This window comes from Gymnodraco acuticeps, unplaced genomic scaffold (assembly GCF_902827175.1).
Source record: "Gymnodraco acuticeps unplaced genomic scaffold, fGymAcu1.1, whole genome shotgun sequence".
Classification (NCBI taxonomy): domain Eukaryota; kingdom Metazoa; phylum Chordata; class Actinopteri; order Perciformes; family Bathydraconidae; genus Gymnodraco; species Gymnodraco acuticeps.
Genome location: NW_022989843.1, coordinates 884,742 through 911,984, shown reverse-complemented (window position 1 = coordinate 911,984; position 27,243 = coordinate 884,742). Strand labels below are relative to the sequence as shown.

Genomic DNA, 27,243 nt, shown 5'->3' with positions numbered 1-27,243 from the left:
TACACCTTATTGAAACGTTCAACTGTAAAGTATTTAACTATATACTAAATTCCCTCAAGTTTATACTTTCATATCAAGGTTTGTTTTCTGTTAGTTTTCTGATTAATATAAGAGGACGGCCATAGTTCCTGCATATCAGCGTAAGCATTAAAGAATGGGAGGAGAGAAAAAGCACGTGTACTGGGCGTATCTCAAAGGAATCCGCAGTCCAATCACAGAGCGGGATTTGTGAATAAATCTGCATGTTTGAAAAAAAGGCGGAATACCTGATTTCCGATTGGTTCAGAGGAATAAATGCGGCCAATAGCTTAAATGACAGGCGCTCAGCTGGCCATGAAGCCCCGCCTCCTATATATCAACTAGCAAACCCCGGAAACACTGTCGCTTAAAGGTACAGAAGAGGAATTTCAGGCAAAGGTTGTAACAACGAAAACAGCTGCGAGCACAAAAAAGCCAGGCACAGAGAGGAAGGGACGTAGTCAGCCAACAAGCGAGCTATGTGGCAAGACAGAGTGGGAGGACGAGACTGATTCTGTCCGATTATTATACCCTTCAGACATCCAGCTAAGGTTGCTAACGGCTTTTATCCTCGAATCTCGTTCTGTAACGTTAGCTACCTGATATGCGACAACGCAGCAGTGAGACAGAGAGATAACAAAAAGGCCAAACTCCCATGCGACAGCGACGCGTCAGTTAAAGCTGCCAGGCTGTGTTTTCCTCCTGAGTCCACCTTTGTTTTTCTTAGGTGAGTATTCTTCAAAATCTTGAAATGTTGCTATCTAGCTATGTCTTATTGTTCTACATGGTAGGCTTGTAGTTATTTGGTAATCCCTGGATGCTTTATGCAAATGTTGGCACCCTTTAACATTCAGGCCCTCGTAGTCATCATTTGTATTTGAATTAATCTGGGTAAACAATGATTGGAATCCAGCCTAAACCAGCTGATGACCTGACAGTAGCTTGCAGGGTGTAGGGGGCGTTCCCCTGCTTTGTCTGCTTCTCTCACTCTTTCTTTATGTGTGCAGTGGTTAAATACAAAGTTATCATAGGTGTGTGTGTGTGTGTGTGTGTGTGTGTGTGTGTGTGTGTGTGTGTGTGTGTGTGTGTGTGTGTGTGTGTGTGTGTGTGTGTGTGTGTGTGTGTGTGTGTGTGTGTGTGTGTGTGTGTGTGTGGGTGTGTGTGTGTGTGTGTGTGTGTGTGTGTGTGGTGTGTGTGTGTGTGTGTGTGTGTGTGTGTGTGTGTGTGTGTGTGTGTGTGTGTGTGTGTGTGTGTGTGTGTGTGGTGTGTGTGTGTGTGTGTGTGTGTGTGTGTGTGTGTGTGTGTGTGTGTGTGTGTGTGTGTGTGTGTGTGTGTGGTGTGTGTGTGTGTGTGTGTGTGTGTGTGTGTGTGTGTGTGTGTGTGTGTGTGTGTGTGTGTGTGTGTGTGTGTGTGTGTGTAGAGATCAACTAGCTATCTTTATATGTATCTGAGATTATGATTTAACTGAGGTTGCAGTGGGCGTTTTGTTCCCTTGCATTTTATCATGCATTGAGGTTGTCACCAAAACCTTGTTACAGTAAATGTAAAGTCTTGGAAAGACTCAGTTATTACAGTGTTATTATGCTAAGCTGCAATGCACTGCTACCTTTTGTCCTGACAAGGATGGAGTGGCATTAACATACACATTAGCAGTCACACTCACTCTAGATCGCCCATGCAGCACACGTGCATATAGGGAACCATAAGCTATCTCACATGTATGTAAAAAAAGATTTCTGCACAAAGATTTCTGCAACAAATCCACCTGCAATAAGACAACCTTTCTCTCTCTCTTATGCTTGTCCTTGCGTTGCTCTCACAGCCCCCCCCCCCCCCCCCCCACCGCTCTGTCTGGGAAAAACCAGTGGGCTTTGTCCTCAGCTGGGTGTGACGTCACACAGATCTTTGCTTTAACGAACCCTGAAGGCGAGGTGCATCTTGTGCAGCGTGCCTGGTCATGGGTCTGGGCTTGTCTTGCAGGATTTGACTTAGATTTGAATCCTGGGTTATTTAGATTTCTATTTTAGTAAAAACAATATCGTTCTTTTTAGAGTTGATCAGTGTGTAGTCTTTTAGATTATTCTGTTTCAAGTTTTCAAAATGGTGTGCATGGTTACATTTGTGTAATACAATGAAGAAAACAAAAAAAAAGAGATGCCGGTGCTCAGAAAAATATGTTATGTGAATACTCACCACATACACACATATGTGCCCACTTCTAATGCAATCAATGCTCAATTACCATTGTGTTACCTCATTCCTAACACATGACACACATTTATTTAAATGACATTTTAAAGATTACCACTTCAAGTTCCCAAATCTGGAGAAACAAAAGATAAAATAGTTGCGCTATTCAGGTAGAAGAAAGAAACCACTCATACCAAAAGAAAAGAAAAGAACAGAGCGATCCAAAGGCAAGGATGAGGGTGGGACATTTCTAGCAAGAAAGGAAAAACAAAGCTTAAAATCCCCTAGCGATGACTCGTCTGTTAACTTACTTCACAAATATATTAGTGCTTCTATGCTGACTGCCCAGGCAAGAACATTAAGTTAAGCAAGATTGTGGACACGAGTAACTGTTTGTTTCTCATGGTAATAAGCCATCTGTGCCTAGTTGAGTACATTATAGGTAACATGACGTTAACTTGAGTTAGATTAGAGACCCAGACTAAACATTTTTCAGCTACAGTACCGTTTAATTGAGTTAATCTGATAATGTGAGACATTAAGGATTCCAAGTTAAAGGAGACTATTCATCCTGTGTTTCTCTCTGCACCCAACCATGAACACATGTAATACATCCTTCATACCTCTTATGGCTATAAGTGGTTATGGTCCACAGTTACAATTCTTCTTTTTAGTGCCTGTACCTGGCAGTGCTTTGTATGTGTGTTGAAAGTGGGGGCGGCTATTAAACGCTTTGAGCTGATGAAGGCTTGTTGTCAGCCCTCCAATGTGTCTCTGCAGGATTTGATGTCAGAGATTACAGATGATTATGTGGGTTGGATCCAGTACTCAACACTGCTCTGGGCTATATTGATCCCCAGTGAGTGTGAATGTGAGTGTATGCACGTGCTGTACTTGCATCCTTATGAGAGCCAAATGACCTCTCGTAAATAGAGAGCTATTTGGCTATTAAAGGTTTTTAAGATAACTAATAGCAAATGTAGTCGTACAATCATGCATGCCACTGGGAATATTATTTTCCAGTGATGGGTATGTAGTGACACAATCAAACTATCGGAGTGATTCTTTTTGTTATAAGACAACTCGTTGAGATGAAAGATACATTTGGTGTACAGGTCAGAGGTCAACTGTGTGTGTGAATATGTTCATTGTCTTTATGTTCACCTTTATGATAGTGAAATGTCCTTACACCAAAACTGAAAAGGGGCAGCCTCCAGAGTGAATAGGTTTGGTTCTGGATGTCACTTTTGAAAAGGCTATTGAATGAGATGAAGCTATTAAAGGATTAAAGTGCAGGTTTAAATATCGTTCCGTCTTTATGAAGACTTATTTCTGAAATAGCACCTGTGTGACTTTGACTGGTACCACTCATTTAAACCCTCACCCCTGGTCTTTACACCCTAGTGTACACTAACTAAATCTAGTGTCAAGCTTACCATTAAAGGTCACTTAGTCCACTTCAAGGTTCAAGGCTTTTATTAGTCATACGTACATAGCTTCAGTGTATTTATGACGATGAAAATCTTAGGTCTTAACTGTCTACAAGTTAGTTAGTCTTCTTTCAAACCTGCAGATATCATGTGTTTAATAACTGTTCTAGTAGAGTTCACTGACTGTGGTTAGCATGTTATTCTAGAGTTTAAGTATATGGATAGTTGACCAGACACCGCAATGCAAGAATGCAATGAGAATTCAAAATAATAAGGTAGTCACCTAAGCAATATTTTATAGGATCTGAGGAATGCTACTTCTAAATCCTATCTGGGTGTTTTGGGTGTTTTAGGACTCCATGTAAAGTAGCAGCCTACTCAATGTACTCAAACACAACCTTAGTGCAGAGATAGGAGGATGGCAAGGCGACGGGACCACCTGCTGAATAAATCAACGTGGTTTGACATTATACCCTACGAGATAAAGCACTGCGATATCCTGTTCTGTACAGTGTGGTATGAAAGAGTTTTACCTCTGTCATGAACCTTTGCTGAATACTTATCTTTGTGCATTTATCAAGCATGCCAAACATTATTGATTATTCAATCAATAACAAATTATTAATTTGCTGTTTCTCTTTGCCTTTTTGTTATGGTAAATTGTATACGTTGTTAGGTGTTGAAAGTAGATTCAACAAGCAATTTGATCAATTAAAGCCTTTTTAAATCATGACAGGATTTTCCATTATGCAATTAAGCGATTATGTAATAAAATGATTGCCAGATTAACCCATTAATTGTTAGTTCAAGCCCTAATTTACTGGTTCAAGCTTTTCATAAGAGAGAATAAACATTTTTAACACTTTGATGTCATCTTAAAATGTTTGTGTTTGTTTGGCAAACACACCTCTTTCAAGTGTTACCAGGGCCTCGGGGGATTTTTGATTGTTGGAAAATAATTGACAGATAAATCAATAATTAATTTTACAACAATATATAGGTGGACGGTTATAGTGATTAGATTGCACCATTTACTTTGAGTTAGTCATGCACTTTTGTCTGCCTCTGCAGTTCTGGATGAATATTGTAAGTGTGTCATGTATGAGTTGTTTAAAGTGTGCAATGTCCTTTGTGTGAAGGATGATGCAACAAACATGAAGGATGGCTTCCATTTAGTCTTAGTAAGTAAGTGATTGAGTACTTGATTCTAATAAATGACATTATATGCACATACACAGGCCGAATGTAAATGTTTGTCGCTTGGGAGCCATTCCGATTGTTGATATGCCTTCCATACATGCCCCAGAATCAATGAGTAGATGTTGAAAGGCAGATGCATCTCTGTGCATTATATAGGTCAACACAGAGCTTATCAAGCTAAGACCTGTTCACTCTCAGCCCCTCTCCCTCTCCTTCCCGTCTTGTTCCCTCTGTTCATTACTCTCCAGTACGTTGTCATTTGTCTCGTTCCCCTCGCCTTTCATTGAAGCCCTCTCATCTCTCCGTGCTGCGTTTCTCCCCATCGCTCCATCTTGTCGACGCTCAGTATGCATGACAGGCTTGGGCCTTTGCATGCATCATTTGTCACTTAAATTGACTTTGATGCAGATGGAAATAATGTGTACCTTTTTGTATAACTGATATCTAATTCATTTATTGGTTTATTTTACATACTGGATTTTTGTTTGGATGTATAAAAAACATATATAACAACCTTCAATTCGTTTTTTTTTTTTAAACGGATGGAACATTTCTTTGGTTTGTATATGTTGCATGTTGGGTCAGCTGAAGAAGTAAAGTAGCTCTGTAATGGGTTTCTGATACAAAAAGAACACGTATCATTGTGTATTATTTCTATGAATGAGAATGCATGAGTACCTCTCACATCCTCCCAGAGAGTTTTAAAGCTTTAGTGTACGTTTAGTGTAGTGTTCATCTGTACTGTTTGTTTTTCTTGAGAAAAGCCTAACGGAAATGAGTTACAATCCCCGATTAGGCATACTGTACAGAGAGAAGAATACTGTAGCTCCTAAAATGCCTTTTCTCATCGTTGGGGTATCAGTGTCTTTTATCTGTTTTACTATCATTTATGTATGTGTCTGGTTGGTCTTATGCCTCTAATCAGAACCAGAAAACAGCTGACCAGAGTTTTTAAGAGTCATATTTTCAATATTAATCTAAAAGGTTTATGCATGTAATTAGATACATTGTTTAATATAATACAAATAATGATGCACACATAATGGGCCCTAGTCCAACCTATTCAGGTTGCTTGTGTTTTATGTTGGTCATTGTGTTAAACCCAGTTGTCTATTTGGATTCTGATGCATTAGGCGCTTCAGATGTAGTGTGTAGCACTGCCATAGGGCTCAAACACAGAGTACCAAAGCTTCTCATTATTAACTGCTGCTTAACAAGTGTGTATGTATGTGTGTATGTATGTGTTTGTGTTGGGCTGATCTCAGGATTAACCCTAGCCCGACCTCTTTCTGCCCTTCACCCTGTAACGCCCCCCGGACCAAAATGGATGAGCCGTTCTGTGTGTGTGTATAAACATGCACGTGTGGTATGTTGGTTTAAGTTCAAACTAAAGTGGTGCTTTGTTTCCTCTTCTGCTGTTGTAAAACTGATCATCAACCTACACATGTGGATGGAAATGAGCAATATGCATCACTTGGCTGCTTGCATAGAGAATGTATGCCTTGGTTAGCATACATAGCAGAGAAATAGGATGTTCTTTCTTTGCATTTCAATGTCCAGATGGCAGCTTGGACTGCAATCAGCCACTACCTTTCTGAGTGTGTGAAAGGGGGGACATAAATGTACTTAAACTAAAGAAAGATGCAATAGCCACAAAGGCTGGGAGAAGGGGGGGGGGGGGGGGGGGGGGGGGGGGGGGGGGGGGGAAGGGTGAAACACACATGGACACAGAGAGTGAGAGAGGGGTAAAAAGACAGCCAGCTGAATTCAGAGTGAAGGAATGAGGACTGAAGGGAGGAGAGGTGGAGAGGGAGAGCTTTATTTCCTGTCCTCCATGAATAGGCAACATATTTCTCTGGAACATTCCATCCTCTGAGCTGGCCCGGCCTGTCACCAAGACTCAGCCTGACACACTCCTTCCAATCTCATCATTTCTTCCTATTACACTCTGTCGCTCTTCGTTTTGCTCGTACATATCAACCTTTACTTAATTGTGTTCTTCTCTCGACTTCTATTCCTATTTTCCCTCAGAAAAAGTGAGCTAAACCTTACGTTTTTGGGTCCAAGCTCTGCTGAGCAGACCAGAGTAAAAAGTAGAGTGAAAGTAGAATAAACATCTACTGCTGCAAGGGAAAGGATTAGACATGAGATAACAAAAAGTAAAATAATCCTGATGACATAATCCTAGCGTGGGGTGTGGATCAGTAGTTAAATATACATTATGTGATGGATTGGTATTGAAAGGACGAATGGATTAAACTTGATTACATCAAACTTTGATAAAAGCAGCAACTGATTACAGGATAATCAGAAGATGCATTTAGAAACGTACAGAATCTAGTCATGAATTGCAATTATAATTGGTAAATGGAGAGGCATATTTGGTCATGGAAAACATAACAAGGTATGCTTCTTCTGGTCAGACTGTGTTTAAAGTGGACTAACAAAAGTCTGTGTTGTTCAGTAATGTCTATTTTGTTGCATCTTCCCGATTTGAACTCAACCACAATCCTAATTTGAACCCTAACCCATATAAACCACATTATATCAATTGACATGTACAGTCACTTGATTATTGGGCAATAATGTCAAATGCTTAAACAGGCAAGTCCTTTTTTCAGCTTTGTGATTTTATTTAAGAACGGGCAGCTGGTCAAACATGTCCTTCCAGAGATAGTTAATCTCACTGGATTTCCAAAGTGCTCTAGATATGTAAATATGAAGCAACCACTCTGGGTGGGGAACAATCTGGAATTGGCTGATGATGATAACACGTCGGTCGTGGGAAGAATGTTTTTCAGACGTCCTGTTTGACTGTAAGATCCAGATGCCTGCAGAAAAGTGGGAAGTAAAGGACACTCTTTCCTACAAAGGGCAAAAGTGTTTTAAAATAGAAAGTAGTTAATATTATCACCTTGTGGTGACACACAATAGCTTAGACTGCTAAAAATAGAAAAAAGGATGTTCTATTTAGGTGATGAAGCCATCAGCTAAATGGGAAGGGTTTAATATTTATTGTTTTTTTATGGCCAAAGGGGGCAAACAAATGTTTTCACACACAATTACATTACATTACATTGCATTTAGCTGACGCTTTTATCCAAAGCGACTTACAATAAGTACATTCGACCAGGAAGACACAACCTTGAAGAAAACAGAATCATATAAGTACATCAGGTTTCATAGAGCCAGACATTTCAAGTGCTACTCAACTGGCTATAGAGAAGCCAGTCCTTTATTAGTATATAAGTGCTCTGTTAATAATTCTATCGCTCGAAGTGGAGTCGAAAGAGATGAGTTTTCAGTCTGCGCCGGAAGATGTGCAAGCTATCTGCTGTCCTGATGTCAATGGGGAGCTCATTCCACCATTTTGGAGCCAGGATAGCAAACCCACGTGTTTTTGCTGATGGGAACTTGGGTCCCCCTCGCAGCGAGGGTGCAGCGAGTCGTTTGGCTGATGCAGAGCGTAGTGGACGCGCGTACAGTTTAACCATGTCCTGGATGTAGGAAGGGCCAGATCCATTCGCAGCATGGTAAGCAAGTACCAGTGTCTTGAAGTGGATTCTAGCAGTTACCGGAAGCCAGTGAAGGGAGCGGAGGAGCGGAGTGGTGTGTGAAAATGTAGGAAGGTTGAAGACCAAACGAGCCGCTGCATTCTGGGTGAGCTGCAGGGGTCGGATGGCACATGCAGGTAGACCAGCCAGGAGGGAGTTGCAGTAGTCTAGGCGTGAGATGACGAGAGCCTGGACCAGAACCTGCGTCGCTTTCTGTGTCAGCTGGGGACGTATCTTCCTGATGTTGTAAAGCGTGTATCTGCAGCAACGGGTTGTAGCAGCGATGTTTGCAGTGAAGGACAGGTTGTTATCTAGGGTCACACCCAGATTCCTTGCAGTCTGAGTCGGGGAAACAACAGAGGTGCCGATGTTGATAGTCAGGTCAAGAGTGGGACAATCTTTTCCCGGAAGGAAAAGCAGCTCAGTCTTGTCAAGGTTGAGCTTGAGGTGATGAGCTTGAGGTGATGAGCAGACATCCACTGAGAGATGTCAGCTAGACAAGCAGAGATGCGTGCGACGACCTGGGTCTCTGAGCGGGGAAAGGACAGAATTAATTGGGTGTCGTCAGCGTAGCAGTGGTATGAAAAACCATGCGGGCTAATGACTGATCCGAGCGAGTTTGTGTACAAGGAGAAGAGGAGGGGACCAAGAACAGAGCCCTGAGGGACCCCTGTAGTTAATTGACAAGGGTCGGACTCAGACCCTCTCCAAGTAACCCTGTAGGTACGGTCTTTGAGGTATGAGGTGAGGAGGGAAAGTGCAGAGCCTGAAACTCCAAGTTTTTGGAGAGTGTGAAGGAGGTTGTCATTGTTAACATGAGCTTTCCTACGTATATATTTATATTCAAGCGCACTAATTCACTTATATGTTACGATGAGCTCATCACAGTTTAAATGGATGTGAGCAAGCAAGTCAAGCATCAGTGCTTTTAAAACATTAGCCGTGAAATGTGCATCTACACACTGGAGTTGTTTTGATATGATGTCCTTGGCAGCTGCTCAATCTCATTCCTCACTCAGACATGTACACTTCTTAAACACACGTACATTCCCATGTGCGTACTAATAACACACTGCTGTACAAACTAACACATGCAGTAGTCATGCCTCTTTTAACATGTTCAGTTTTACACAAACACCCCCCTTCACACACACTTTCCTTTCCCACCCTTCCTCCACCTCCCGTCTTCCTCTCCTCCTTTTGTTCTCTCCCTCCCCGGAAGGCGGGTGAATTGGACCTTGTTCATATATTTATTGAGAACTGCTTATTTTCCAATGTGACTAAATGATTCACTCAAGGAAGTTTTGCGCTGGTTGAGTTCGATCGAAGCTTCTCCGTTTTTGAAGGCTGCGACTGTTTAGGGCTTAATCCTCCCCAAAACACAGCTGGTGTCACTTTGAGACGCCCGGAAAAACAAAGTATACCTATGTGTCTGTGTGTTACGCTGTGTTTCAGATGCAATGGCTGAAAATCCAACGCAAATGTTGTGATACAGACATGAGAAGTGACACTGCCAATGCTCTTGTGTCAGGACTGCATCAACGTGTACCTTTGATGGAATGTGTGTGGAGTGTTTTCAATGCTTCTTTCTCCTCAGCTGCACATTGAATCGAGGAGGGTCTTCATAGAGAAGACACACCCCTTTCCCCCAAATACAGAAGGCAACATGGGCTCTTAAAGTAACAGATGTGTGTAATATAACAGAAAAACCGGAATAACAGTGCTGCTTGAGAACAGGAAGTTCCTTTTATTACAGTTTCACAAAACAAATATTGCCTCATTTGAATCTGACCGTATCTCTCTGTCAGTGTTTCTTCCTCTGTTTATTTTGTTGTCTGTCTGCCATGCCTCCTCCCTTCTCCCCACATCTCTATGTTTGGAGGTACACAGCTGAAGCTTATTGTTGTTTTTCAATACCTCATATGCTCACTTTTGCTGTTCAAACACCCACACAATAACAACTGTGACAACTTCCTTACACTTCTATACACTGTGCCCATATGTGTGCACAAGCATGTACCGCTGAAACAGTCAATCGATAAATCAATTTCTCCATCAGAACAGCATGCAACACCCTGTGTACTAAGACTCCTCAAAACGACATATAACATAGATAAGCATCCGTGGAAACAGACTGAAACCAAGCAGGAAATAGACGTAGATAAGGGGTCAGAGAAAAAAGACAGTGTCTGAAACATAAAGACATAGAGCTATCAATAGTTTTTTCTCACATATCTCGACCAGCACACATCCGATAACAAGAATAAAGAATAACCAGGGAGGTTTGTGTCTGTAACAAGAAGGATGTTTGCTAAATATGTGTTCTTGACAGCTCTTCAAGTATGTTCTGTTCACAGGACTTTAACTTGTGGAATCTCCACCCACAATGTGTGTGTGTTTGTGAGTGTTCGGTGACTAGTGTGATGCACTTGTTTGCACTGTGTGTACTTTAACCACATCATCACTCTGTTCAAAATAGTTATTGCCGAGTCAACATGCTGTTCCTTATTAGCTCACAGATGGCAAAATACACACACATACACACACACACACACACACACACACACAGCTGAGGGCTGCTCCTGGTACTCAGCTGATAAAGTTGTTCACATGCACTTCATTCTGTGTCTGTAGACCAGCAGCAGATAAGCCTCCTGCTTTTGTGCTTGTGTCGTGCTGCGCACATTCCAAGCAACACACAGAGAGCTTTTGTGTGTGAGCGAATAAGACGCAAAGGAAGGGGGAGGCGGAATCGCATAGATGTTTGCATCTTTATTCTCTGAGCCATTAATTAACCTCTTTTTATAAACTGTTGTTCAACACAGATACACAACCACACCATGAAACACAATGACAAGTGATAACACAAGTTCAAACACTTTACATGCTTGAAGCTGTAAAGGACACACACTTACCACACAAACACACACTTCGTTTGATCAAAGTGCTGTTTAGTCTCCATCTCTACTTCTGCACAACAGGCCAAGCAGGAGCAGGTGGGCAGGGTTTTGGTTTCCTCCAAACCCCCCCCCCCCCTCTTTCTCTCCCTGCCCGGCCAATCAGGACCTCAGCCATTACAGCTGACCCCCCTTTTCTCCAGCCAATCAGCTGTCAGCCCTTTCTTCCCCCTGTATGCCTTCACTGCTGAGTGAGCAAAGCATGCCTAGCTCTATCAGCTGAGAGGAAAGTACAGAAAGCAAACACAGGCAAACTGAAATAGAGAGAGACAGAGTGTAGTGAGAACGGGTGAGAGGAGGGGCATGTAAATAGATAGAGGCAGAGAGGAGAGGGTGAAGAAGAGGAGGAATGGGAGGAGAGGAAAGGGGGAATGCTAGCCTGTGAAGGGGCTTTTGTATTCAAGATATTTTGGAGGGGCGCAAATGAGAGAAAGGAAGAAAGATGGAAGGGGGAGCTTGAAAGAGAAAAGGAGAGGGAGGGATAAGGGGAGATGGGTGAGGGGGGAGAGTTGTTGATGGGTTTTAAATTTGTGTGACTGCAGGGTGGAGAGAGGTAGACAGCAAGAAAACAAAATACAGAGACACAGAGAGAGAGTGCAGGCTACAGAACAGAGTGGGGCAGAACAACTTGACTTATCTCCGTCTTTCTCAACACTATTCAGGAGGAAGGAAGCAAAGAGAGGCAACACACCCGAGAGAGAGCAGCAGTGGAAATAGAAACACAGGAGTACAGAAAGAAAGGCAGCAGAGTTTCCCATCCAGCCACCAAAGGGAGGAAGGACAGTGAGGGAGACAGCAAGATAAACCCCATCTTTCTGAGAGGGTGAGTGCCACAACTTATCCTGCTGTCAAGCCAAAGTGTAATGTTGCTCCTGTCATAGTGTCAGCTGGGCTCAACGTCTCCTAAAATGGCCACATGAAAGGCAGACAGACAGTCAGGCGGAGGGAGGGGGGGAAGGGTCCCCGTGTCAAACAGCATTCTCAACAACTATGTCCCTGAGCCAGCTTAGACTGCACGAGCACTGCAGTGTGTGTTTGGTGTCAACACTGACGCTCTGAGGTTTATCAGTTACAGTCGACTTGTCTCCTATCACTCTCTGCTCTCGATTGTTGCTTCCTGTCTTCTGACTTCTGACTCTAACACACTCTCTCTTTTTCTCTGACACACACATACACAGTCTGCTGTCATGCCCTTCCCTTGTGATATACTTTTTCTTTACTCTAGATTGCTCCTATAATCTAATCAACAGGTTGCAGGCTCTGCTTTTAGTGTTACAGAACCTGCACACAAGTGTCTATGCTTATCAGCCTCCACGCACAGCACAGGCCTGGGAGTAGGTCGGGCGGGGTGCAGCTAAAAGTTGATGAGACAATCGTGGCATTTGGGAGGCTGCTAACTTCACAGTGACGTCATACGGTATGGGCGGGGACGTAAAGGGTGGAGTTCAGGGTGCAACTTCAAACAAGCTCTTTATAAAAGGCTGATTCAAGATGATGAGCTTATGTCATTGATTGAAAATAGGTTATTTTAATTCATCTCTAAAGGGATTGAGATTTAACCTCATCCAAAATCAGAATGCCGACAACTCCCCCTTCTCTGTTGTAAGGGACACATTGGGCAAAAGGAAATAACCCACCGAGTTTGCGTACTGACACTAAGGGACATTAATTAGCTAACACAGTTGCAAACCACATCTTGTTAGTAGGACATTTAACAGACGGTTGCCCTTGAATTGGTATTTTGTTTTTGTTTTAAGGATACCAAAATGTAAAAAAATAAGCACAAGCAGACAACCTTAATTTTCAAATTACTGTGGCAATGCATCAGGTTTCAGTGTCCCTGAAAAGCGTTGTGCCTATGTGGAAGAATATATAAGAAATGAAAAAAGAACAGATAACACAAGTGTCAAGTATAACCTAGCATTTGCAATAATTCCGCCTTGCAATTTCTAATCTACAGTAGGAATTATTCAATTATTTATTTTACTATAAGATCCGAAAAGTAGTTTTTTGGATGCTGTGAATCTACAGTACTACACCTGTATAATATAACTGATTATAATGTATGTGTGTGCGCAGCATCTGGGTGTTGTGATAAGTGTACACAGGCCAAAATGTCAAGGTACTTTCCGAAGGTGCCTATGCATTTCACAGAGAGCTGCCTTTGGGGTCAGGGACGTCCTCATGTGACAAGTCTGTGTCAGTGTGTGTCAGTGTGTTTCATTCCACCCATCTGCAACATTTTACAGGAAGCCACAGGGTCTTCAGGGTACTTTTGTCTGTTCTGCAGATGTTTTTGCTTAATAACATACTGATGTTCCAGTTACCACTCCAATGACTAAAGAGTCTCTGACTCTAACAAGCTGTTAATAGGCTGTTTGGTGAAACTAACCCAGTGTGTGTGCAAATCATTTGCCACATGTATCGGCAGCTTGTGTGCCTCTGAGTTTGCCTTTAACCAACGCTCCCTAAATCAACCTCTCTAAAGAGGACGAAATGAATTGCATCTGGTCCTCCTAATGTGTCACAAGTCATCTGACCCAATACTTTTGGCCTTTGACCTCATGACCACAGCTTTCCTTGCCCTCAAGGGTCACACTGATTTTCTTTTTTTAAATACAACTAAGCAGCTAAATATCCTCCTTGAAGGACATGATTATCTCTTGAACAAAGTGTTTGAGCTCCACAACAGGCATGCCTGAGGTCAAAGGCTTAAGGCTCTCCTCAAGGCCCAGGCACAAGTTCAAAGAACTAGTGGTGGTGGATGTTGACTGTTGCATTGCCTGCATCTTGGCCAAAAAGTTGCCCTTGAACACATCATAATCACTAATGCTAAAGGCCAATAGTCGTTTATTCTGTGTCTGCGTGAGAGGAAATATCTTCATACCACCAGCAGCAGTTGTTTCGATTTCTCACTTAAAAACGGAAAAGGGAAGACCTGCAATTACAGATATACAAATTATTGTTGAGATGAATACCTTATTTGCCGGGCATTTACTCAGTAGATCTATTCACCCCTAAGCTTCATTCCTGATGGCTTTGTCATTGTGAAAATATCCGTGTATTAGAATGATTAGTGGAGATGAGGATGTAAAAAGAGCAGAGCCTCTGTGTGAACGCTCTTTACTTCAGTCATTTGCTTGTTTTCATCATTTCTGATTCTGACTCGAGCCTTGATTAGCTTAAGCTTAACAGCCATCAGTAATTTCTCTCATTGACTGGCTATTCTTCCTACTTAATATATTGAATCGGACAGAAAGCCGCAGACAAAGGGTTCTTTTGTTAGAATGCCCGTGGGAACTTACGTTTTTTCTTCAGGTAATGCTACAATATTATTTTGCAGTCCAATCGGATTTTAGACTGCATACACATTTAATAAATATGTTTATTGTTTTCTTAGTGTAATTATTCTGGAAATTCATTTCCCATTTCAATGCTACTGAATGCTTGATGATGAGCTCTGCTTAGCCCAAGGCAAACTGTACTTACCTCTTTTTAATGCATTTTGTATTGGTCCAATTCTCCACTTCAGTGAATCTTTATTTCATTGTGTCTCTGTGCCCAAAAAGCCTCTTTGTGACACACACACACACACACACACACATACACACACACACACACACACACACACACACACACACACACACACACATACACACACATACACACACGTAATTGCTCACAAAAAACAAAGAAATAGAGCTAATCCTCAAATGTGAGCATTAAACAGGACTAGCTTCAGCGTATTATCCTGTGTTTTCTGTGGGTTTCTCCTCAATGAAAGCATTTGTGTGCCCTTTAATTCAATCATAATCAATTGTTTAGCTCTCCTTTTGCTGAAGCAGATCCTTTTTTAATGATTTTTTCTTAAACTGAAAACGTTCACTCCTATGCACAGGGATTGCCATTGGGTACGTCTTCATTTTTATGCTATCCTCAGCCCTGCTGGTTTAGATGCTAAAGCTATGATCAGTCTCATATTGGCCTTGACACTGGCAAGCTCGACCTGCTGCTGCTGAAATGCTACCTTCCCCAAGGTCTTTGGCTGGGCTGTAGTGTCTCTCTGTTCCCCTCATCCTCCCTCCTTCTGTCTCTCTCTGGGTGTTTCCCTCTTGTCAGGCGTTTATCATTCCTTTGTCTGTCATATCACCATTTCAGCTCACGCTCTCTCTTCATGGGTGATTGCTTAATGCAGATGTTAACACCCAGATTGTCTTTCAATGATGTGTAACATCTTCATGCTTTATGTCAGCAGAATTCAATAAGAATATAAGAGGAATTTTGACGATAATTCATATATTTTAAATAATAATAGCTATAATTAATAGCTTTTAGAAGGAAAGTGTAACAATGTTATATAGACAAAGGAAACTACCCATATTGACTAAATTAGTTCACTGAAGTGGCAAGAAGTATAGATAGGTTGGTACTGACTGTGCAGGTCTTTTTTGCCTAAGGATGCAGGACGGGAGTGTGAGAATGTTAAACAATGTTCAGAAATGCAGTAATAGAGTTCTAAAGTTCTCAAGCCCGAGCTGGCACTCATGCCCAGCAACTTGAAGCCTATCTTGGGGGGAAGCCAGAGTTTTTTCCCTCCTCTGTTGGCTCCTGAATCAAGCCAGAAAAGGGTTGGGTAGCCAAGGCCAGCCTCCTGCTCAGCGAGTTCAAAACAAGTCCAGAGATCAAGAGGGACCGAGCACAGAGCCTTTAGGTTCTCCAGTGAGCTATGACATAGGCAATGACTATAAATAATCATTGCTGACTCTTTAATTCTTTCCCCATCCCCCACTCCATGTCCGCCCATGGGTGCTTGCACTGAAGACTCCACCTGTCTTCAAAAAGAGAGAGGAGAGAGGAGGGGATTCCTCGCATTGGGTTAACCGAACTTTATTTGACTTGGTAATGAGTGTATCCAGATATCCCCGTTTGACTGGGGTAGTTCTGGTTCAGCCTAGGAGTTTCCCCATCCCAAAAGATATCACTCAAACAATCATGTTTACAGGACGTGTCTTCTAAATGTCCTGTTTAAGCAACAGTTTATATGTGACCCTTTCATGTTTTCAGAACTTAAAGTGATACCTCCAAGTTTCCTCCTTTTTTAATAATTGCCTAATTCCAGTTGAAGTGGCAATTTCATAGCATTTAGGCAATGAATGTTAGTTTTAAGTTAATATTACAATTATCAATGAAAAGTATTTTTTCTTAGATTGTTTGCATGACTTTAAAATTGGATTTGGTTGTATTCATTTTGGAAGAGGCACTCAAGTCTGTAGGTCTGTTCTAGCTTTGTTGTGTTGCTAATGGTAGTGTTGTGGTAGACTGTGTATGACTGCATTGGGACCATATGTCTTGTGAGTCATTAAAGGCTGCAAAGGCTTTACTCCTGGCATCGTCTCCATGTGTTTCTTTGTTTGCATGATAGCATTCTTATCTGATGACACCAGTATACTTATAGGTTATAATGTAAATAGGGGGGAGGGTCGGTCCATTTCTACTTCCCCTTTTATGTTCCTGTGTCTGGATCCTTCTCATCCTTCCCTCTTGTTGAAGTTGTAGACTTTTATATTGTCACGAATACATAGAAAATGTAGTTTGGATAGAATAATGTGGAATACATGTTAATATAAATAAAAGTCAAATACATTTTCAGATTACTAATTTAAACATTGTACCGAAGAATGTAGCTACCACCTGTAACCTACTTAGTTTGACCTTTACTTGTATAGCAATTTGAGGATTGTATTTGCCTTACCGGGGATGTTGTATACATTTCATCATACTGATACATTTCAGGTGGGTTTGTAATGGAAAATACCACTGGTTAAAAAAAGGAAATGTACATTATGACAGTTGTTCAGTTTTGTTTCCTCTTGCTTGATCTTTTGCCTTATTTCATCACTTTTCTGTAAGCAATGGTTATCTTTTGTGGTTTCGTTATGATGACTCAAAAAGAAAGGGAAAGTGTAGTAACTGGTTTCTGTAATGTAGGTATAAATGGGAACCAACTGTATTTGCATTGGTTACTGATTTTATAGAGGTGCCAGCAGGGTATATGAACAGGCCCTTATCACAGCCTGTTGAGATGTTTGGCTTGCTGTACACACTTCATAAAGGAGAGCCATTTTGATAGATATTTTCTTAGAAGAGCATCTTTGCCGGGCTTCCACTGCCCCCCCGTTGTTGAACACCCCTTCACTCCCCCTCTCTCTAGCTCTGCTTCTCCCTCTTTCTTGTGGCCAAGCACAAAGGAGCCGTTATCCTTGGGCTACTGGTTGTCATAGCGACAGTTCACTGTGACCCCCCCCCCATACCCAAGTTCTGGTCCAAGCCAACTGGGTCGGGAAAATATTAACTGGCATCTAGAACTGGAACAATCAACTGTCTTCTATGAGAAGCTCCTCCATGTTTTAATCCCAAACCCAAGGTGTTGAGGCTATTACTAAAATGGAAAATAAAAATAGTAATATTTCTCCCTTGGTTGACTTGTTGAGTACTGAGGAAAAGATATTGATTATACGACTCCTTAATTTTTAGTTTTTCTTCCGAGTCAACTAATAAAACATTTAAAAAAGTGTCCTTTGAACAATAAGTAAAATTAGCTGACTGACTGATATGATTTTTTTCCTTACTTTCTGTCTCTTCAGTCACTCTGGGTGGAATGACCCTGTCATGATGCCAAAGCCGTGCCACACCCCACGCCCAGGGGACCAAGGAGGGCGTGTCTGGCTATCAGCCATCTACAGAAGGAGCCCCAATAGAGTTATTTCTGATTCCAGTTCAGAGATATTTTATCTCAAGAGCCTCATGCATTACTGACCATCTGCCCCTCTGGTAAGTTTTAGCCTTGAGGTTTTATCCTTCTTGAACAAATGAACAAACACAGTGCGTGACTTTACAACACCAAGTTGTTGGTTGCTCGTAACTTCTTATGGTTAAATAAGTTATAATGATTCATGCACCCAATGGGTTTGACAAGCCAGCAAAATAAGGTGTTCATTTATCTGGCAATGAGCATTATACATAAAAACGCTGTTGTCACCGCAAATCATAAGCTATAATATATCATGTTGTTAAGTAATTGCGTTGAATTTTTATTGGTAAATCTCTTTATTTCTCTTCAGGTCGTAGCCTCTTTGCACATCTCCTGCTTTCTCCGGAGTCTTTACCGTTTCCTGATTACCTACCCTGGTATGTTGGCGTTGTTTTGTGGCTGCTGCCATGGAGATAAACAGACTTCTTTAGTACACCATTTTAGAGACAACCTCCAGATGTTGTGCCAGATGCAGGGTGTCCAGGCGGGCACGATTAGACAAGGACTGGACCATAGGTAAGATTCTGATCTCGTATATTGTCTTTATATCTTTATATGTTATTGAATTAGACAGGAGACTCATTTATGCAGTCAAAGAGCAATATTTTACTACTTTTTTGAAGCTGAAAGGTCCCAAATGGTGGTTAGATTTCATGTTCAATCAAACCATATCCAATGATATGAGTACCTGATTTCCTTTCTGATTTTGTAGCAATATTCTTTTCTCAGGCTATATCTTGTTCAGCGTTAATGTGGCTTTACAACTTTCAAAATTAAATTACCTGTAATAAATCATATCAATAAATGTTCTCACATCATTCTTGCCAGCTTAGAAAAGTCTCAATAAGTTCTTGTCCTTTTTTAATTGAATCATTCTTTTGTACGTTTACCATTACTCATATACAGTCTGCCTGCCATTTGTAATTGCTTTGTAGAAAACTGTCCTGAGTAATGCTGTAATTTGTTCCTATCAGGTGCTGTGTGGCTCAGCTTCACAGTTCACATTTGTTGACGACATCACAGCAGGAATTATAGGACTTCCTATTCCTGTGGAACATCTAACCCCGCCTCCTGGCACCTGTGAGGCACTACTTCACCCTATTGCAAGTTAATCAAGACTGTTATCCTCCAGAATAGAAACCATGCGGCACATTCACGTCGAGTTAGCCCACAAAAAGGCTCCATTAGAGCTTCCAGCCCAGGAGGGGGACCTGCCTCCACCGACAGCCCCAACACAGGGCCTAGACCCTGGTGTCAGACCGGGGGCACCCAGGCATTTTGGCCAGGAGCAGTTGCGGCTCCAAAAGGTCTACCAACTCTCCATTTTCTCCCAGTTGGGGGGATTTTCTACCTCCACAGAACCCCACACTGATACCCAACAGAGACATGTCCGGTTGGGCGTCAAAAGGGGGCTAGAGGAGCCCCAATTGACTCATAAGCACCCCCACCTGGGGGATTCCTCAGACAAAGAAGCGTTAGAGGAAGGGGTGCTGTGTGGGCCAGCCCCAGCTCAAGGTGTTGGGATGGGGTTAGCAATGGGCCCTGGAGGGCCTGGTTCTGTATACTCTTGCACACAGATGGAGCACAGAGACTCTGAGGGGGGACTCTCACCCAGGTCTCCACCCCTCTCCCCAAGCCACAATCCCTCCCGACGCCCAACTCAGCACAATCATGACAGGCCCATTCCTGATGTATTTGCTCCACTCTCACCTAAATCCCCCCCAATGTGTGACCCACATGGACTTATTTCTGACCAGGGCCATGCCTTTGGTAACTCGGCAAGGACTGATTCACCTAACGGGGGCCACACACCCACCTACTCACCAGGCAGCCCTGCAAATGAGAACTGTGGTAATGGGAACAGCTTATCTGGAGGCCAGCCCAGCCCACGCCTATATGACATGTCCACGTATGAGACCCCCAACCCTGCCAGCCCCACCAGCCCTCCCGGGCCTTTCTCCCCCCCACATCACACAGAGTTGCAGGAGCCAGGGGAGGCCACCGAATGGGATGTTGGACTTGAATCCTCCCCACCTGAGCGAAGTGCAACCCAGACTGCCTCCTCATCCTCCAACGGCCTGGCTTCCTTGGAGAAAACTCCAAGCAGTAATGGCCACCGCTTGTACTCTGGTGGCCACTGGCCAGCCAAAAAGAGGCTGCTCTCCCCAAGTGACACTGGGGACTCATGCTCAGAAGACGAGGGACCCTCCACTTCCAAGAGAAGCAGGCTGTCATTGCTGGCTCCAGGACTTGGCCCGACCTCCTGTCGCAGCACTGATTCTAAAGCTGCCCCATATTGGAACCACCTGCTGCCCTCTGCATGGGACCGGCCTAAGGTCAGCACACTCACATACTTTTTTCTTGAAATGTTCTTTAAGTAATTTGAAATGATCAAATCACATTAGTCTGTAGTTTCAACTGGGGTACTAGCGAATAGCAAATGTTAGCTATTATGCACTGGCTGTGATTACAGGACAGTAACACCAATGGTAGAAGTAGCTACTTTACAAGCTAGCTTAGCATATGATGTACAGTTGCAAATGGAAAAGTTGCAAAAGATACAAAATCTTACATTACTCAGTACATTTGGTTTTATTTTGCCTTCTTGATGATTCCATTTCCCCACCAGAATATAAATACCACTGGAAAAAAAGCTCTAGGCGACATTGAGGCAGAATACATTAAAATAGCATGTGGTCATTCACATGCAAATCGCATGCTTTAAGACAAAAAACATTTACACCACTATACACAGAGGCTTCTTAAACTTTAAATACAGGATAAGGAATGGCCACCCAAAGTCGGTGGTTGATGCTAATACATCTATGAGCCTTGACAGCCCTGGAAAAGAGGCCGAGGCCTAAATAAAGAGAAAGAGAACGGGTAATGTGAAAGAATGAAGAGATGGCCGGCTCATGATCACGCCACACTGGAACAGGCTGAGTAGCTCCAGAATGAAGCTCATTGAGGGAGGACCCATTGTTCCCCCACATGAGTGTGTCACACACATGCAGACACATAAATACACACAGAGGCACACACACATGTACATACATGGTGCTTAAAAATGGTTCTGGAAGTGAATTGGCCATTTTTGAACATGGGAGTGTGTGTTTGTTGGGTGGGAGTATGATAACAATGACAATAGGGTTCACTAGTTCACTAGTTAGGTGGTGGGCTCAGTGCGGTTAGAGGTGTTGTGTGTGTAGGTGTGTGTTAGGGAAGCTCAGAGAAAAACCGATAGATCCAAGAAAGACTCAAGGACACACATAGGGACAAAAAGGAGAGTGAAAGTTAGAGTTAAATTAAAGGATAAAAGAAAAACGGTATAAGAAAGGGGAGACAGAAGGATATTCTAAAATGCTGTATGTGGTTTTGATTGAGTTTGAGGATACGGCGGCAAGCTGACAAAGAGCTCCAAGCTTTGTGGAGGGCCAGTTTAGCCAAGGGTTAGCTAATAAAAACAGGCTAATCATGAGTGAAAGGTTTGCTGTGAGCAAATGGCTAGCAGGTAGCATAGGTTTGGCTAGTGGAGAGTCATCTGACAGTTGTGTGGCCTTTACGATGAACGGCAGCCTGGAAATGGGGAATGTCTATGTGTGTGACGCAACATCCAAAAGTCAGTGCTCAGTAAGTAAGAGGACAACTCAGATACACATACACATTACACATATACAGTAGTCTCATAGGAACACAGTAAAGACGTACGTATGACATATACTTAAATGTAATCCTTTTTGGAGTATCTTTACTTTATCTGTTTTCTGTTTTTCTTTTGTGGATTTCAATCAAAGTTCTTTTAAGTTACTTATATTATTTTGGGAAAAAAGTAATAGTTTCCTTTTTGTATTCTCTTTGCTCAGACCGCAACAGATTGCACAAGATCAGGGAGACGACTAAAAAGTGGACTGCGGCTGAAAAGGTGAGTTCTCCATCATATCTACACAGTTTCACCATTTTATTAAATTAACATTAAAATGGCAAGATTTCTAAAAAGGGATTAAAATGTTTAAATGTTTTGAGATTTTAAGAACATGCATTGTATAGATAGGATCAGTTCAATGTCAGTCAGACTTCAGCAAAGTCAACTCGGGAAAGAAGGTTGGAGTTAGTAATTTGATGTTATTCTGAATTTAAGTATTTCTGTCTGGACTTGAAAACTCAGAGGCACGTGTCATGTTGTTTGAGAGAAAATTAGTATAATCTGTAACACCACTCACCACCGGTCTGTTTTGTGTGTGTTTGTGGTCACATTCAGTCGGCAGCTGCGCAGCGGCAGACACACAGACACCGGCCGCTCCACACGCTCCACTTGGCCCTCATCTTCCATCAGCAGATCGCTACTCGGCAACTTTGAGGTACACATTTTAAACATTATTTAAAAAACTTAAAGAAACATCAGTGACTGCAGGTTGAAGATGGTGACAGAAAGACTTGGCAGCAAACCCAAACAGTAATCAAATCAAATCAAGTTTTATTTATATAGCACATTTATAAACGATTTTGGGTCGAGCCAAAGTGCTGTACATATAATAAAAATAGCCTACAGTAGAGACACTTTACAGCAAATACAACAGCACAGATTGTTCAGAATATCAGTATGAGAAAAACGACACCCTCTATCCTTAGACCCTCACATCGTACAAGGAAACACTTCCAGAGAAAACCCACAGTTTAAGGGGAAATATGGGAGAAACCTCAGGGAGAGCAACAGAGGAGGGATCCCTCTCCCAGGACGGACAGACGTGCAATAGATGCCGTGTGTAAATCGAAGAGATAATACATTTTACAGCATATAGACCGAATGTTAGGAAATGCATGTGTCTGTAATAAGAAGATGAATCCACGAGGATGTCAGCTACAATCCTGTGGAAGCCATCAGGGAAGCAGCATGACGAGACCCAAGGCAGGACCGCAGAGACAGGTTCAGCCACGACCCGAAGTCCACGACTTAATCCAGAACTCAGGATAGAGGATCCAAGACACAGGACTACAGCAAGAGGATCAGCCTCGACTCTGGTTCCCGGCGTAGATATAGACACAAAACAAGAAAAAATGTGGCTGGGTTAATCGGAACAAGAGAATACACAGACACAGACAGAGAGACAGACGGAAGAACAAGCACAGTACAAGTGGAGCCGGGTAGTCTTGGTTCTTCCTTGTCACCACATATACAATCTGATGTAATTGTAACTGTTCAACCATTACATTTAACTTTTTATGAAGTATATATTCTTCAACCTTTAGTGACATTGTCAGAAATGTCTAAATTCAAATGTATGTTGAGGTCAGTGATAAAGAAGATAATACAGTGGACTACATTATATTGACAGATATTCCTAATTTTGAGTCTTTCCCAGTCAAATACATAATACAAAACAATAATATGAAAATGGAGAGCTTGTGCAGGGACAGGGTAAAAGGCACATTATTCATTACCATTTCAAAAAACAGTTAAAAATACATTTGATTTAACAGAACTTTTGGATGGTATTTTAATCAGTTGTAAGATGTCCTACTATGCCCTGTAGATCTGAATATCAGGGAAAGATTGTTCAAAATCTTTGCAGTTTTGAAATCTGGAATTTGAGTGTAAACAGGCATAGCTGTTTGTGTAATTGTTGCAAAGCCTTGCCTATGATTATAAGGATTAAAAGGACAAAAGGACATGGTTAAGATATCTTTTCTCATTTGTGTAATTTAAAGACACAGGATCATACCGTATTGGCCTTGAGTAGTGTAAATCAGCTACCAATTTTATGTTTCAAAATGTTTTTTCCAGAAAATTCCCAATTCAAAAGAGTTTTAAATGACTTCTGTTAACAACTGTATTCTTTCTTCTCTCACTCTTGTGTCCTTCAGGAGTCCATACTGAAGGGAAGATTCTCCCCCTCAGGGAGGATAGAGGGGTTCACAGCGGAGATCGGTGCCAGCGGCTCTTATTGTCCGCAGCACGTCACCCTGCCGGTGCAGGTTACATACTACGACATCTCAGAGCACAGCGCACCCTCACCCTTCCTGGTCAGTCAGTCAGTCTCAGTGTGTGTTTTTATGTGTGTGCCCACTAAGAACAAAAACAATGTTGCATGTTTTTCTTTTCCTTCTTATAATATAAAGCTTTTTGTCTGTTCACGTGAGCAGTGAATGAGATATATTTTATATCTATACCAAATACATAGCAAAGTAGCACCAGCATCAATATGTGAATCTCTTTAGTCCCTGTTACAAGAAGTCTTAAGTTGTGTTTGCTGCCACACTGGACTACTTGGAAAGCAGTCTTTTTTCACTTTCTTAACTTCATGCCTCATGTTGAATGATATACATAGTTATTCTGTCAGTTTTCGTGTACAATAGTTTATTTTTCACTGCTTTTGATAGGAAACTGCTTTTACATGCATAACCTTTTATAGTATGCTTTAGTTGATCAAACCAGAAATGAAAATGCACATTTCTTGATGTGAAAACAAGAACTGTACCAAATAATGAGTTATTTTACCATGACATTGATCAAAGACATTAAGTCAGTTGTGTGTTTCTGTCTGTCACTCTCACAGGGTGTGATTTCCCTCGAGCATCTCGGAAAGAAAGGATACAGCATACCCAAAGCAGGGACCATTCAAGTGGTAAATAGTTTTTTGTCTTGTTTCTTTCATGTCATTCCTTGCCTGTGAATCTTTCAGAGATATGTCATTGTGCCACCGCAATACTATAAGGGGGCATTTGCATTATTGACACTAAGAGCAGTTGTAATCTAACTTCTAGCATACTTCAAATAAAACCACTGCAAGCTGTCTTCTTTTTGCTGTTTGTAATACTGACTTTGGTCCAACATATTTTTCAGACCTTATTTAATCCCAACAAAACTGTGGTGAAGATGTTCCTGGTGACCTACAACTTTAGTGACATGCCAGTTAATCACATGACCTTCCTACGCCACCGTATCTTCTTGGTGCCCGTAGAGGAGGGGGCTGAAGGGAAGGGTGAGGTGCCTTCAGGGAGCGCAGTGGTAGAAAGGAGGAAGATTCTCTGCTACCTGATACATCTCAGGTAAATCAGGTTTCACTTTTTTACTTTAGCAGCCTGTTTTGTGATTGTCTGAAAAACATCACAAGATCACGATGTATTTCTAATAGTTTGACAGCGTTACACAACTGTAAGCAAATGTTTCCTTAATTACTAGCAAACTTTGTTGTCCTACTGGTAGTGTTAATATTTGGGAAAGGTGTTGTGCCAACGCATTTGTTTTGGTTATTTTCTTTCTCAGATTCCAGAGCTCCAAATCTGGGAAGATCTACTTGCACAATGATATCCGGCTGCTATTCTCCCGCAAGTCCATCGAAGTAGACACAGGGATCCCTTATGAGCTGAAATCTTTCACCGAGGTGCCAAGAAACCCTAAATACTCCCCCCGCGTGTGACCCGAGCTTCACCTTTTGACCCTTCCCAACGCCAATGCAGTCCCTCCTGTGCTTCCTAACGAGGAGGGAGGGAAAAGACAGACTGCTAGAATGATGGACGCAAAACTTGATAAGACTTGATGAGACACACCACATGCACACAAGACACACATGCACACATAATACAGTGTGGTGATATCACAAATCCCCCTTTATGCATTTATTCTCCATTGAAATGTAGACAGTCAAAAGACATTAGTGATAAAAACGTCACTAAAGCAAACATAGCATTCCTTGTATCTTCCATTAGTTGAAAGTATGAAAAAAATTACAAATATTGGTATTAAAGCAGTCCAGCATGCATGCAGTCAAAATCAGGACGGTTCCGAAAACCTTCATCTGTATGAGAAAAAAAGAAATGCACAAAATACACACACACACACACACACACACACACACACACACACACACACACACACACACACACACACACACACACACACACACACACACACACACACACACACACACACACACACACACACACACACACACCAAAAGAGACTGACAAGACTCACACACAGCACATACTTTGCACGTCACAGCTGAAACACTTCTTGTGGTGACTCTCTGAGTTTAGTGTTAACATGCATGCCTTGTGACTTAAACACCTGAATTTTCCTCTAGTGCTGTATCACACTGTCCTTCACTCTGCCTGCAGCTCCAAGAGATTTGTCAAGAGGCCACAAACAATAAGCACATCCCTGATTGTAGGGTGAAGAAAATAACGACCCCCCCCCCCCCCCCCCCACACACACTTTCTGACCGGCAGAGAGGAGATGAGCCATGAGACACAAACACTAGTGAAAGCAAAATGGAATCGGCCATCCAACAAAAACAAGAACATGATTTGATCAAACTCAGGACACATGTTGAAGAATCAAATTCTCCTCTTCACTCTTCACTATGATGGTACAGACTTTAAGCCAGGATCATGGATAAATGTCCAACCATGTTGTACAAAAACAGGGGAATCCAGTTCAACTTATGTAGCCAGACTGAGGGACACTGTTGTTTTCTTTCTTTCTTTTTAGAATCTGTTCAGAGCAGTCTGATGTTGGAGCAGAACATGGATAAAAAACAACAAGCTGTAGTATTTTTAATTTATGTTTTCGCAAATGTCTTAATAAGCAATATGCTGCACAAAGTAGAGTGTGTTTTTAAGCCGGACGAGCTTTCTCTCTGGTGCGGGGGGGGGAACAGAGAAAGCGGAGGATTGAGTGTGAGGGAGGAAATAGGAGGAGGGAGGGATGACAGGGAGGGGGGGTATTTAATATGGGGAAAAAGTCTATGTATATTTAAAAGAATAAACTCTGCGACTGGCGAGTGAACGACCTGTCTTTGTTGTGGTTTTTCAATCCTACATTTTACCTACACCTCCCATAATGCATCACCCTCTTCAACATCTTTCCATAGACCTTCTTTGTGCCTGATAAACATGAATGTGTTCTAAACTCTACACCCCCAGTTTGCCATGCAGCCCTTCTGTTATTAAAAGTCTCAATGCTAATGACATCAATATGACTTCATCAGGGTTTATTTCTTCAACATGACAAAGCTTCTCCAGTTCCCCAATTAATATTATACGTTTTCACAGGCTAAGTTAACTAAACTTCACATGTAAAA

General features: G+C 42.0%; 1 protein-coding gene across 3 annotated transcripts; it reads left to right on the top strand.

The window, feature by feature from the left end:
* The first annotated feature begins 376 nt into the window (after positions 1–376).
* On the top strand, positions 377–26,949 carry LOC117559956 (protein FAM214B). Of its 3 annotated transcripts, XM_034236705.1 has the most exons (12): positions 377–745; positions 9,990–10,080; positions 12,012–12,172; positions 17,994–18,180; positions 18,471–18,676; positions 19,135–20,496; positions 22,024–22,082; positions 22,419–22,518; positions 24,023–24,181; positions 24,715–24,783; positions 25,002–25,207; positions 25,425–26,949. In XM_034236705.1, the coding sequence occupies exons 6-12, from the start codon at positions 19,303–19,305 to the stop codon at positions 25,576–25,578; spliced, it is 1,941 nt and encodes a 646-aa protein (XP_034092596.1). In that variant the 5' UTR covers positions 377–745; positions 9,990–10,080; positions 12,012–12,172; positions 17,994–18,180; positions 18,471–18,676; positions 19,135–19,302; the 3' UTR covers positions 25,579–26,949. The 3 variants fall into 3 exon arrangements, with proteins under 3 accessions (XP_034092596.1, XP_034092587.1, XP_034092603.1); XM_034236696.1 differs by lacking the exon at positions 9,990–10,080; XM_034236712.1 differs by lacking the exons at positions 9,990–10,080; positions 12,012–12,172.
* The last annotated feature ends 294 nt before the right edge of the window (positions 26,950–27,243 follow it).

What these genes read in the sequence shown, in the direction of transcription:
- LOC117559956 (XM_034236712.1), top strand. Translation starts at nt 19,303, where the DNA reads ATGCGGCACATTCACGTCGAGTTAGCCCACAAAAAGGCTCCATTAGAG. An exon ending in CGCTACTCGGCAACTTTGAG is followed by an intron (nt 22,519 to 24,022) that starts GTACACATTTTA and finishes TGTGTCCTTCAG; the next exon opens with GAGTCCATACTGAAGGGAAG. An exon ending in TGCTACCTGATACATCTCAG is followed by an intron (nt 25,208 to 25,424) that starts GTAAATCAGGTT and finishes TTTCTTTCTCAG; the next exon opens with ATTCCAGAGCTCCAAATCTG.